Source organism: Leiobunum rupestre, chromosome 4 (assembly GCF_980474605.1).
Source record: "Leiobunum rupestre chromosome 4, qqLeiRupe1.1.hap1, whole genome shotgun sequence".
NCBI lineage: Eukaryota > Metazoa > Arthropoda > Arachnida > Opiliones > Sclerosomatidae > Leiobunum > Leiobunum rupestre.
This window is the reverse complement of record NC_143387.1, coordinates 43,249,737-43,262,186: the sequence shown is the minus strand read 5'-3', so window position 1 is coordinate 43,262,186 and position 12,450 is coordinate 43,249,737. Positions and strand designations below refer to the sequence as shown.

At 35.3% G+C, this 12,450-nt stretch overlaps 1 protein-coding gene across 6 annotated transcripts in view; it reads right to left on the bottom strand.

Annotated features, from left to right (window-relative positions):
• The window catches only part of Sp1 (transcription factor Sp8), a 79,691-nt gene extending 69,212 nt beyond the window's left edge, over nucleotides 1–10,479 (bottom strand). For 4 of the 6 annotated variants that reach the window (XM_090172138.1, XM_090172141.1, XM_090172137.1 and 1 more), the window contains exon 1: nucleotides 10,198–10,479. Coding sequence is in view for 1 of the 6 variants with exons in the window: in XM_090172139.1 (XP_090028265.1) it covers nucleotides 10,198–10,203 (6 nt within the window). In the remaining 5 variants the exon portion in view is untranslated. Of the gene's footprint in view, nucleotides 1–9,942; nucleotides 10,056–10,197 lie in introns of those variants that run through there. The other 2 variants (XM_090172140.1, XM_090172142.1) reach the window with 2 other exon arrangements.
• Between the last annotated feature and the right edge of the window lie 1,971 nt (nucleotides 10,480–12,450).

The following is a 12,450-nucleotide window of genomic DNA, read 5'->3' as shown; positions in this document are numbered from 1 at the left end:
TAGTTTACATATTTATTATTTTTTTTTAGTTTACAAATTTATTATTTTTGCCATTAGATTTTTTTACGGTTGCTTACGACGGATCTAGGGTAGTTAGAATGCCTTAGAGCCCCAAAGAAAATGACATTACTGTGGGAGTAAATGACAATATTACGTATTAAATAATAAATAAAATTGAGGTGACTGCGCCGTTGGACAGAAACACGCGAGAAGCCATTACCTCCCATTTCAATCATAATTAAATTTCGCCAATACGTGAGATAATCACGTATCAAATTTGAATTTGATATCGCTCATTTTCTATTTGACTTAATTGATATCATATCGGACACGAGGCGTAAACTAATATGATAAAGTGTCTTTTAAATTGCACGTAGGTTTCCACCTAGAAAATACACCAAAAAATAAATGATTTTGTAGGGTTTCATCAACGAAAATATTCGATAACAATGGAAAGAATGAGATAAAATGTCATCGTCGGCCACGATTGGAAATCGCGTTATTAATCTCAATTTCTCGCGAGCCCTTTTTCCCAGTTGTTAAAAAGATAAATATTTTTTTTCCGCTATCAGTTTTGTTTCTTGCGGTTTTCTGACAACGCGTTAGGCAACGCGGGAACACGTCTGCCGGCGTATTTAGCGTGCGGAAAACGTGCTGCATTAGTCAAGCCTGAGTGGACCTCTAATCATCGAAGTCATTTTGCATCCCTCCTGTCGCGGAAATGAAGCCAAAAATGGATGCCGTCGCGGCGCCAGCCAGCGCAGACTGCGACGGGTCGCCCCCCATTATGTCCTCCGCAGCGTGCGTGTCCGTAAGAGTAGAAGCTATCTTTTTCCTACAAAAAATAGCTTCGATGACGCACCCAACAAATTTGTCTGCCATCTTCCGCCATCAAGCGAGCGGATGTTCAATATAGACACGTCCTCCGAGTATTAGATTTAAAATAAATTATTTGCGGTGGGCCCGCGTCATCACCGTCCCGCGATACAACAACTGATGAAAAGGTGGAACCCCCAGAGAAATTGAGACCTCCAAATTTCGGTACTTCATTTTGTAAAAATAATATTATCAATCATAGTAGATTTTAAATACCTCCAATTTAAAACGGTAATATATTAAGCTTTTCAGCAAATGGAATAGTTTTGTTACGAACTTGATTTTAATTTCTAAAATTTAATTCCCCAAAAAGTTTAAGAATTTTTATCCTTACATTTTGTAAAAACAACAATAATATAACTCATAATACCTCCAACTTTAACGGTAATATATTAAGCTTTTCAGCAAATGGAATAGTTTTGTTACGAACTTTTATTTAATTTCTAATCACCAAAAAGTATAGGAATTTATATCCTTAAATTAAAAAATATATATAACTCATATTAGATTTGAAATACCTCCAACTTAAACAGTAATATATTAAGCTTTTCGGCAAATGGAATAGTTTGTTTAATTTCTCTTTTTTTTTCCCAAAAAGTACAGCAATTTTTATACTTAATTTTTGTAAAAAAAAACCATTATTTCCAATCATGATAGATTCGAAATATCCTCAATTTCGACGGAAAAAATTTGCTTTTCAGTAAATAAAATGTTTAATGATTGTTTTAATTTTCTAATTTTAACCAAAAAGGACAGGGAGGCTTTTCAGTAAAAATTAAAAATTCCAAAAAAAATCATGATTCGTCAAAAGTTACAGTGCGCGTGTGCAGAAAAGGCTGGTATCGAAACATTAAACTATCGTTAGTATTGGTCGAATTCCAAATGTTGGCGGTCTGTAATGACGGCGTAAGTGATTTTAATGAAATGCTTCGACATTCGCTCGATGGTGCCAATTTAAGCCTTGAGTACCAAAAATAAACAGATATTTGTAGTCCGCTTAAGCATTTAGTTTATGATTTGACTCAAATACCGGATACAGCGTAACATACTGCCAATACTTAAAATTGAACTTACACAATCGATAGGCTGGTATAAACGCTGTTTTAAGGAAGCTATCTATATAAAAGATAGGGGGAATTGAATTTGGATACAGGGACCGTAAAGATAATGGGATGGGGAGGTTTTAAATTAAAAAAGTAATAATATAATGATAAAACCTATAAAAAAAATGGGGGTAAAAAATGTATAATCTTTCAACGATGTTCTTATTGTAAACTAGTATTACTCGACGCTTGGCTGAGGAAGGACCGCGGTCCGAAAGCTCCCAAAGAAAAGATTTAAATAAATTATGTTTTTAAATAACTCAATATTTTTAACAATTTTCAATAAGTTTACCATGGAACAGAAATTAAATATTTATAATTACACAATTGATAGTTAGATTTTTCGGTATCCGGCCCTCTTAAAAACACGTATTGTCATTATTGACGGATCGATATTTTTTGTAATTTTTTATTTTTACAGAATAGTCGGTTTTTTGTTTTTACTAATTTGTTTTAATTTTCAAGATTTTAATTCCCCAAAAAATTTCGGATAATAAATTTAGATTTCTACGCTAAAATTAATTTATTTTTGAAATAACTTCTATCCTCTCTTTTCAATTATAGTTCCGGGTGACACAATATTTTAAAATCCTTTAAAGGAATCATAGGAAATTTATCAGTGAAATATAGGTAAATATAGGAAGACAATTGGGGGGAGGAGGTAAAAAAAGGAGATTATTATTATTATTATTATATTATTATACAATAACACGGTTGTCAAAATTATTTAAAGGAGGTTTATCGTTCAAAATAAAATTGATAACCGAAAAAATAGATTAAATAAAAGTAAGAACCACCTTTATTATTATATTATTGATAAAAAATATCACTTTTTCGAAAAAAGAAAATATCTGAGAGTAAAATATCAACTACTTTAATTTCTTCAAACTTTTGAGTTAAAATATAGGATGTTATAGAAGTTTTAATGAAATTGTAGGTGAAAAACGGAATTCCGTTAAATTATAGGAAAAAATAGAAAATATAGGAACTGTGGTCACCCTGATAGTTTACTTAACAAATTCTCGCCCAATTTCCACAGATTCAAAAATTAAAATATTCTGTGTCCTATATCTTGAAAGCCTTTTAGCGAGTTTCAGAGAAAAAAAACATTTCTTACTAAACAGCTCACGCTCAATCCGGTCAGCTGATTATACAATAAAAGGGTTGCAACAGATTTCCCATTTCCAAATTCCCTGACCCTTTCACGTTTCCCTGGTCGTCTAAGATCCATTTCCATGATCAATGTACGAAAGAAATTTCTTTAATAATAATAATAATCGGCTAGGCTAATACCCAAGGCACCGCCTTAGGCCCAAATCATCTAGCGACTTTTAATGCCTTAAACAGGTGGCCGGGTTACAATGCGTAGGAGGGTGGTGGTGCATGGATACCAGTTTAATAATAGCTCGATACCATATTACGTATTACAATGGCTCAGAATGCAACGGAAAAAAAAATAAATAAGAAAAAATTAATACCAAAAATAAAACCAACAGAAGAGAACTAAATTTAGAACAAAATTTACGTTGAAATACAGGTAAATTTTTTCACTTAATTCTGTACGGAACCTGCTATTCGAATTCATAGACAAATGATTGAATCAAAATTTAATCCTGTAAGTCTTAACTATTATAAAATATAGAATGAAAATTGTCGTTAGATTAATCAAGTGTATAAATCAGTGTCACGAGAAATCACTTTTGAAAAAAGTAATCCCTGAAAATCACAGTAACCTTTTCGAAAATCAGCCATCAGACGCGCTAAATCCCCCGGGGATAATGCAAATTCTTAGAAATATTTTTTACATGTTCTTTTTGATTCGTTAAATTTAACGGTGTGTTTTCAAAAATATATCTTACCATACAATTTGTTATTTATTTGACACGTTCTACAATTTCTTAATGTTAAATTAGTGTGTGGCATTTTTGAAATTGCACCTTTACAACAAACGTAGAAAATAAATTTTTAACTTGTGGTATCTAACACGATCAAAAAAAAATAACGTACACTACATGATAATAAAATATCGAAATAATCTAGATGTTTGATTTCTTCTAAAATGACGAAAACATACGAGTGCGACCAAGAATGTATTGAAGTTACTAAGAATATTTCAGCATAGCATTAACCCCTGGTACCATCCTCGCAGCTTTTGTGGAGAAAGTTCGTCTGCATATAAGGCGCATTCAAGGTCATATCATATAGCAAACTTGAATGGGAAAGCAGACGAATTTAAGCTACAAAGGCTGCGAGGATGGGAATCAGAATCCTGTGGTCCAATATTCTTAGTAACTTCAATACATTCTTGGTGCGACTAACTCGATTTCATAGATTGCGGGCCATTATGGCAATATATCACGCTTCAATTCCCGGAAATTTCTCTAATAATTTTAATTGGCTTGTAATTTTATAAACCACTCGAAATTTAAAAAAAAATGTTCAAATAGTATTTATTTTTTAAATATTAATTTTAAGACGTACATTTTTCCAGAATGTAAAAACTTTCAATACGACGGATAACCGTGCTAGAATGTATCAATTAAACCGTTTTGAAGCGTTGTACGCAATTTTAAATCATAGGAATTTTATAATTAAAGTTCCTTAATTTTATATAATATTACGTTTAATTTGGCTTAATTGAAGCTCCCAGCAAAATATAGCGCTTAAAAGTTGTTTTTTTAAATCAACGAAAGAATCGCGAGATGCATTTTTGAATAGGGGATCATTCTTGGTGATAAAATATTCCAAAGCCCGAATATTTAGTCTCAGCTTCATGCGCACTCGTCTTAATTGAATAAGTTGGCGTACGGCGATAGATCACGCGGTTAAATGGCCATATAATTCCGCAGCCCCGATGCAGAATTAGCGGACATTTTTCGTACGTGCGTTGAAAGAGTAAAAGCCCTTCGCGCATCATTCGAGCCCGCCTAAAATTACGGTTCAAAGTATGATGGTTGCTGGTAAAACCTTAAAGGCTCCTATTTACGAAGAGCGAGATGCTTAAAAAACAGAAATATTTTTAACATCTGTCTACAAAATCTATCAATCCGTGGGCGGCGTACGTTAGATTCGTATTATTTTCATGAAATTAAATTTTTAACGCGTCAAATAGTACAAAAGACAGGTTACGTGAGCGCTTAAAACGTGTAATATTGAAGACTTATACTCGTATTGTGTTCGCTACACCTACTTCTACCATGTTTTTTGTATAATTTCTAAAATTTTAGTGCGTTAAAATAAAGTAATAAAAATCACATTACATTAAAAAATTATATTAAATTAAGATAATAAAATAATAAGAGGGAATTAATTAATTAATTCTATAAATTATATAATTAAAACGATATAAAGAAAATATTTCCAAAGACAAATGAAAGCAATTTAATAATTACCAAAGATAAATGAAAGCAATTTAATTATAAATAATAAATCCGAGCAACTTAATGGCTAAATAAATGTAGGTATTAATTTTTTTAAATTATTTTGAAATAGTGGTTACATTACAGCCATTCGTTCAAACTTTTTTTCAAAATATTCCAAAGTTTAGTGAAAGTTCATACCGACAGATTTTTATGAAACCATATTTACATCAGATATTTTTTCTGTAGATCTTTAAATGATAAAAAAATGTAATGAAAAATATTGGAAATCGATATAGCAACTGAACTGACACCAGTTTATCGACTTGATTTATCACATTAATATCGAAATAAAAATAAATACAGTATTGGAAGCATATAATATAATTAATTTTACATACATTTGTATTCCACGTGGATTATATGAAGTTGTTCATCAACATTTAATTTAAATGATTATCAATTAAAAAACCCGGCTACCTGAATTAATGGCTTCAAAAGTCGCATGATGACTTAGGCCTAAGGTGGTGCCTTGGGTATTAGCCTAGCTGATTATTATTATTATTATTATTATTATTATAAATATTCCATTTTTTCCTAACATATTTAATGCTAAATTGTCAATAATAATTTTATTTGACATAAAAATGAAATTTTGAATTTGTATGGCAGATGTAAAGTATTTGAATTATTAAAAATAATAAAAACTTGTACTTTAATAAGTGACTATATTGTATAAGAAAAAATTAACCCAAATTAAATTAATATTTTGTAAATTATCAATTTAGAACTTCAAATAAATGAAAAAAATATAACTGAAATATGGATTAATTTTAATTTAATTAACGTGTTATGATATAGCTAAAATGGTACTATGCCACGAGAAAAATATTACTGATATATGGATTAAATTTAATGTAATTAACGTGTTACGATATAGCTAAAATGTAATAATAATTCTTGAAAACTGAATTAAATAAGCAATATTTTCGATACGAGGGGTAATTTCGCACTTTGAAACCCGCGGAAATATACAAATGTAAAATCGTAAATGAGTAAAATTAGCTTTCTTACGAACCATTCAATAGCAAAACTTAAGAAATTGGGTGAAGAAATGAAAACACTTTTGAACCCCCAGTGAAATAATTGGTTGAAACAATTATATTACCTAAAATATACATAATTATAGCCACTTATTCACAACCGATTACGGCTCATTTAATCGAGTGAAAAATTAAATAAGCAGAGTGCGTCCTACAGCTAAAACCCGCGTTCTAAAGCGAACGTTATCAATTTAGAAGCGAATCGTTTTTGAGCGGCCAGAAAAATCAGCCTTTACGCCGATTGAAAATTAAACAGTTTCCTTTTTCGCCTCGACGATCTTTACATTAAAAGCGTTTAAAAATTTTCTCTTTAATTCACCGTAATTTTTGTTTCGCCAGAAAATGAGTTTCAATTTCTTCGGACCGGTTTTGCGCCTTATACGGAGCCGATCCCCGAGAGCGCCTCGCCCGAATACGTGCCGCAGCGCCGAGAGTCGGTTGCAGCGGCGGAGAAACGTTATTAATATATCCATCCGCGGCCCACAGACCAACGCGGCCAGCATCGCGCGACGCGAAACCCGCGCCCTCGGTGCGTCCGCTTAATGCACCCGGGAGACGAGAGCACGCGGTATCTCAGGCTGGAAAACTGTTTTTCAAGGCCTAGCGACTTAGCCGCCAGCGAGAATCCCGCATCTTCGGCGCGGAACCACGCAACGCATTATAAGCACGTTTACTGCGGTTTGCAGCGTATAAAGTTTTTACTAGATAGATGGATCGAAGCGATATTTTTTTCTCTACGCGTTTCCCCACTTCGGCATTCGATAGCTAGGCCCATCATATAACGAGGAACGCCGATGTTAAAAAAAATAGGTGAGATCCACGATGAGCAAAGGTAAGTTGAACGGAGGCCCCCGCGGGCCTCGTTCGCTGGGATCACGTCTTAGTTTTTTGGGGGAAAAGAATTAAACAAAATTACTCATAAACCGACGCTCACGTTTTGATTTTCCGAGCTATAAGTTTAAATAGCACGACGTTAATTACATCCACGACGGGCTGAAATTCGACGAAGCTCGCCCGTTTGCGAAGGTGGCCGCTCTTACGATGTCATTCAAATGGCCAGGGAGTATCTCGCGATGTAAAATAGATCGCGCAGGGGCCATGGGGGTCACGTACTCTCGAATGAGGGACACGTTCGGGTCACGGCGACGTTTGCCCCTGTCAAAAGGAAGGTCGTAAATGTCACGCTTACATTTTGAGACTAGTCACTCGGTGGTTGTTCTTGATGTATTTCTTAAAAAAATAATTAACATTACCGATGTTTACATTTAAACTATCTATTTTTTTAAATATTTTATAACGATCTAGATAAATTTAGAAATGTCATCTTTAAACTGCGAGTTAATTCTGATTTAAAATTAATATATTTGTATCCCAACCGCTCGATCCCAATAAACAAAACCTACGTCTTTTAAATAATACGGTAACGTAACTGTCAACAGCTAAAGTACAATAATAATAATAATCAGCTAGGCTAATACCCTAGCGACGTTTACTGCTATCAATATAACTTCATAGGCTTTGTTTGACGTTTATAAAAAATATTAAAATTTATGAAACGCAGTTATCAGTGTTAAATAATATAAAATAAATGAAATTTAAAATCACTGTTATCAGTGTCAGATAATATAAATTGTTAAAATTAAATTTATGAAATGCAGTTATCAGTGTTAGATAATATAAAACTTCTTAAAAATATTTTTTTTGTTAAAAAAAATAATTTTTTGAAACGCAGTTATCAGTGTTAGATAATAAAAAAAAATAAAATTTAATTTTTGAAGCCCTGTTATCAGTGTTCGATATAAAATAATAATATTTTGTGAAGCCCTGTGATCAGTGTTAGATATAAAAATTAATAAAAATATTTCTTTTTGGAAAGCAGCTATCAGTGTTAGAGAATTTAAAAAAATATAAAAATATTTTTTTGAAAAGCAGCCATCAGTGTTAGAGAATATAAAAATTATTAAAATTAAATTTATGAAACGCAGCTATCAGTGTCAGATAATATAAAAATTAAATTTTTTGATCCCTGTTATCAGTGTTAGATAATATAAAAATGATTAAAAATACTTTTTTTTGGAAAGCAGCTATCAGTGTTAATGAATAAAAAAAATTATATATTTTTTGAAACGCAGCTATCAGTGTTAGAGAATGTAAAAATTGTTAAAATTAAATTTACGAAACGCAGTTATTAGTGTTAGATAATATAAAAATTAAAAAAATTAAATTTTGGAACCACTGTTATAGAATATAAAAATTAAAATTTAATTTACGAAATGAAGTCATTAGTGTTAGAGAACAATAATAATTAATTATCAGCTGGGCTAATACCCAAGGCACCACCTTAGGCCCAAGTCATCTAGCGACTTATAATGCCTTTAAACAGGTGTCCGGGTTACAATGCGTAGGAGGGTGGTGGCAAGCCACACGAGCCAACAGCTCCCTACATTAACAATTACCGTTAACCTCTACAAGTTCTTACAGAAAGGCGAAACTGAAGAATTCGTGGGAAACCCCTCTAACCAGTGGGGTGAGAGAACTTCTAACTTAACGCAGAAGGAGTAGTTGCGAGTTTTCGTAGCTATCAATGTTAGAGAATACTAAAAATTATAAAAATTAAACTTTCCGGTGTCAGAGGAGAATGCCATAGTATAAGAATGTTGACGCGTATTTTCCTGGAATCCGCCATAAAAGCAACTTTGTCGGCACGTATTAAAACTTAATCCGATGGTTGTTAAAGAGGATTCGCGTTCCCCCAAAAAGTTCAGAAAATAAAATAAGCCGCGATGTGTAGACACGTACAAAAAATGCTCGTAAAAATCTAGTAACGCGCGTCTTAAAAAATAGGTGGATCTCTGTAAAATCGTAAAAAGACGGCGCGTGGTGCGCGGCTTTCGGTAGCGGTGTCAAGTCGAGACACGCGAGGGCCAATTTTTTCTCGTCAATTTTTTTATAGGCGTTGGTCGGCGAAATTTTCTCTAAAAGTGGCGTCCATAAACGATGGGCCGCCGAGACAGACGCGGGGCCTCGGCGCGGGAAAACTTCGCCGCCGCCGACGCCATCAGAGCCTTCACGCCGGGTGCACTTAATATCTTTCAATGTCCGTGTAATTGGCTCGCATTTACGACTTTGACACGAAGAATGCGGTGGGATTCGGCCGAACTTCCAGGCTCCCCCGGATAAAATACACCCGACGGATTCGGCCCGGAAATTACAAAACGCACGCGTTACGATAAAGCCTATTACGTAGATACTTCTAAGGCGCCGACTGGAGTGTCGTTGCCGATGGGGCCAAAACAAAAAAACGCGTCGTATTATTAGAAGACATTTTTACTTTTTGTTTTTGCAAAATTATTTACATCAGCGGCGCGCGCGCGTTAGCCCTCTTCCGTCGGGTTCCCGCGTTATCCAAACCGACCAACGTGGGCGTGGGTCAACGGTGTTATATTTCGGGATCTAAGGGAGAAAAAAACTTGCCAAAATGACCAAAACAATGTAACGTACCTTTCATCGTACCGGTTTATATCTTACGGCGTGACTAAAGGTACCAAAACAAAACACAAGGGCGCGTAGTCAATTAAGGATGAGCCCGCCACGGTCGCGATATTAACGTATATATCGCGACTGGCGACGAAAAGGAACTTCCCAGTCGGTTTCGCGTACTCTCCGTCGATTCAGCCGCGGTAGGGCGTCGCGCGCGCGCACACCCGCGTCGAAAACGTCGATAAAATAAACAAGGTATAAGTGAAATCTCCTTACCTGCATCACTTTTCGGCAAGTAGTCGGGAAAGATGATAGTTTATTTTAAAGCTATACTCGTATTTGAATGGGGAGGAGGTGTGTTTCTCGGGGCTCGTGGGTGGACGTAACGGGTAATATAGCGCGTCGAACAATAACGGTTCGGCCGAGAAACCCCGCCGCGTGGTTGCACCCCATCTATAGATCGCGCGCCTCGATATACAATGTTTGTCTACAGGGCGCTATGCCTTTCACTCGCGCTTTTTTGACGGGAAAAACGCGCGTCGCGTAGACTGCTTTCCGAGCGAGCTATCGCGGTACACTGAAGTCTACTGTGGACCTGTTATTTTCGTCCGGCTTTTTCGCCAGGCTACCGCCGAAAAGCGCGCCGTTTCCGCGCCACCCTCCCGTACGGCGCCCCCCCCCTCACATATCCCGACGCCACCCGGATTCTATGGTTTCAAATCTCCCCATTATTTTTGCATTCCCCTAATTTTTATTTTCTCCCCTTTTGACTTCATCGACATGGCGATTTCGATTCTCGTCGTCTGCGGATCCCTCCGCCGCCGAATACGCCTCGCCGGAAAGCGGGATCGAGCGCTCGGACCAATGGCGTACTCGATTTAATCCAGCGCTGCCGCTCGCGTCTCGCCCGCCGCCCTCTTTCGCGCTGGCGCTCGCCGCTAGGGCGCGACACTGTACGACCGACTTAAATATTTCGGGATAATATCATTTCTTTTTCATATATTTTTGGATATGTAGAAAAATTTTAAAATAATTACGTTATGAATTATTTTACGGTTATGATTAATTTGTTATTATGTATAGAGTATTACCAACAAAATTTCAGCCTACTTTTTAAATTTCTTATCGTCAAAGCTGGTTCATTAATGACATATAACTTACTCTGCTTGCGCCCCCTTGTGGGTTTGTTAAAAATCCAGCCAAAAATTTGGCCCATAACGACGTTCATTAGCCTTATGTATCTGATTATAAGCTTTCAATTGCGGTTTTTCTACATCGACCGCTATTTAGTTACAATATAAATTTAAATTAAATTAAAACTCCTTTAATTTAATTTCCCAATAAACATTACCATTTTTCATTGCTTTTCGAGTATAGAATCGCCAGTAAGATAATGAAATAGTTATGAAATATTTTAAAATCGACGAACAGCTTCAAATCTTTATACAGGGTGTTTCAAAAGGTTATGCAAAAATGTGAATTAGTTGTAGGGGGTGAGTTGAGAAGTATACCTGTTTTATTCCCATTTTACTACGATAAGTTAAAAGAGCGCCAGAGAGCTTCAAAGTGTGGCCCCCCTACTAGCCCCTGGAAGTAGGCTGCACCAAGCGCAAAGCCAAGCAGCAGGGACTTTTTTTTCATTACCGTTTAAGTTTAATTTTGTACGTTGGTTACCTCGATTTGTTTACAAAGTCCTTTTTTACCTATCACACGAACCCAAACCTTAATGTTCGCGTTTCCCTGCTGCTTGGTTTTGCGCTTGTAGCAGCCTACTTCCAGGGGCTAGTAGGGCGCACTTTGAAGCTCTCTGGCGCTCTTTTCACTCATCGTAGGAAAATTTGGGAAAAACAGGTATACTTCTCAACTCACCCCCTACAACTCCTTAAAATTTTTGCCTAACCTTTTGAAATGCCCTGTATAAAATGTTAGAGCTGAATTCGTCAACAACTTAAATCATTCGAAAATGGTTCGTATATTGAGGCAACTGATTTACCCTTCTTCAAACTTACGATCTAAATTACTTATTAATGTTCGGAATTACATCCCTAGACTGTCTTCCTTAGAAATGCTTGGAACTGGATTCCTGCTTTAGGGTTATCCTAAACTAGATTTCTCAGAGCTTTCCTTTTGAGAGTAATTAGGACCAGCTTTAGCTCAAAACTTTCTATGTCTGCTTCCGATGCTAAGAATTTATCTCTTTCCCTACAAAGAATTACACTAATATAGGTTATTGCTTGTAAACTTACAGATTTTGCGAACTGGATTTTGAATCTCGGAAATCCAACCACGATTTAGAGATTTTAAAGTATACGATTTCATGTTGATTTCTGTTTTTTAACGTTTGATTTCAAAAAATTTTACCTAATTTTCGCCTAGATTTCGGGATTTTCAAGTTGATTTAAAGTTTTTTCATTTAGTGAGCCAAGTTCTTCTGACCACGAGCAGTTCATGGCTGAAACACTTGCTAAGCCTTAACTAAAAATGTTGGTAAATGATACTCACTTGTTGTTAAAATTAAATTAACATTTT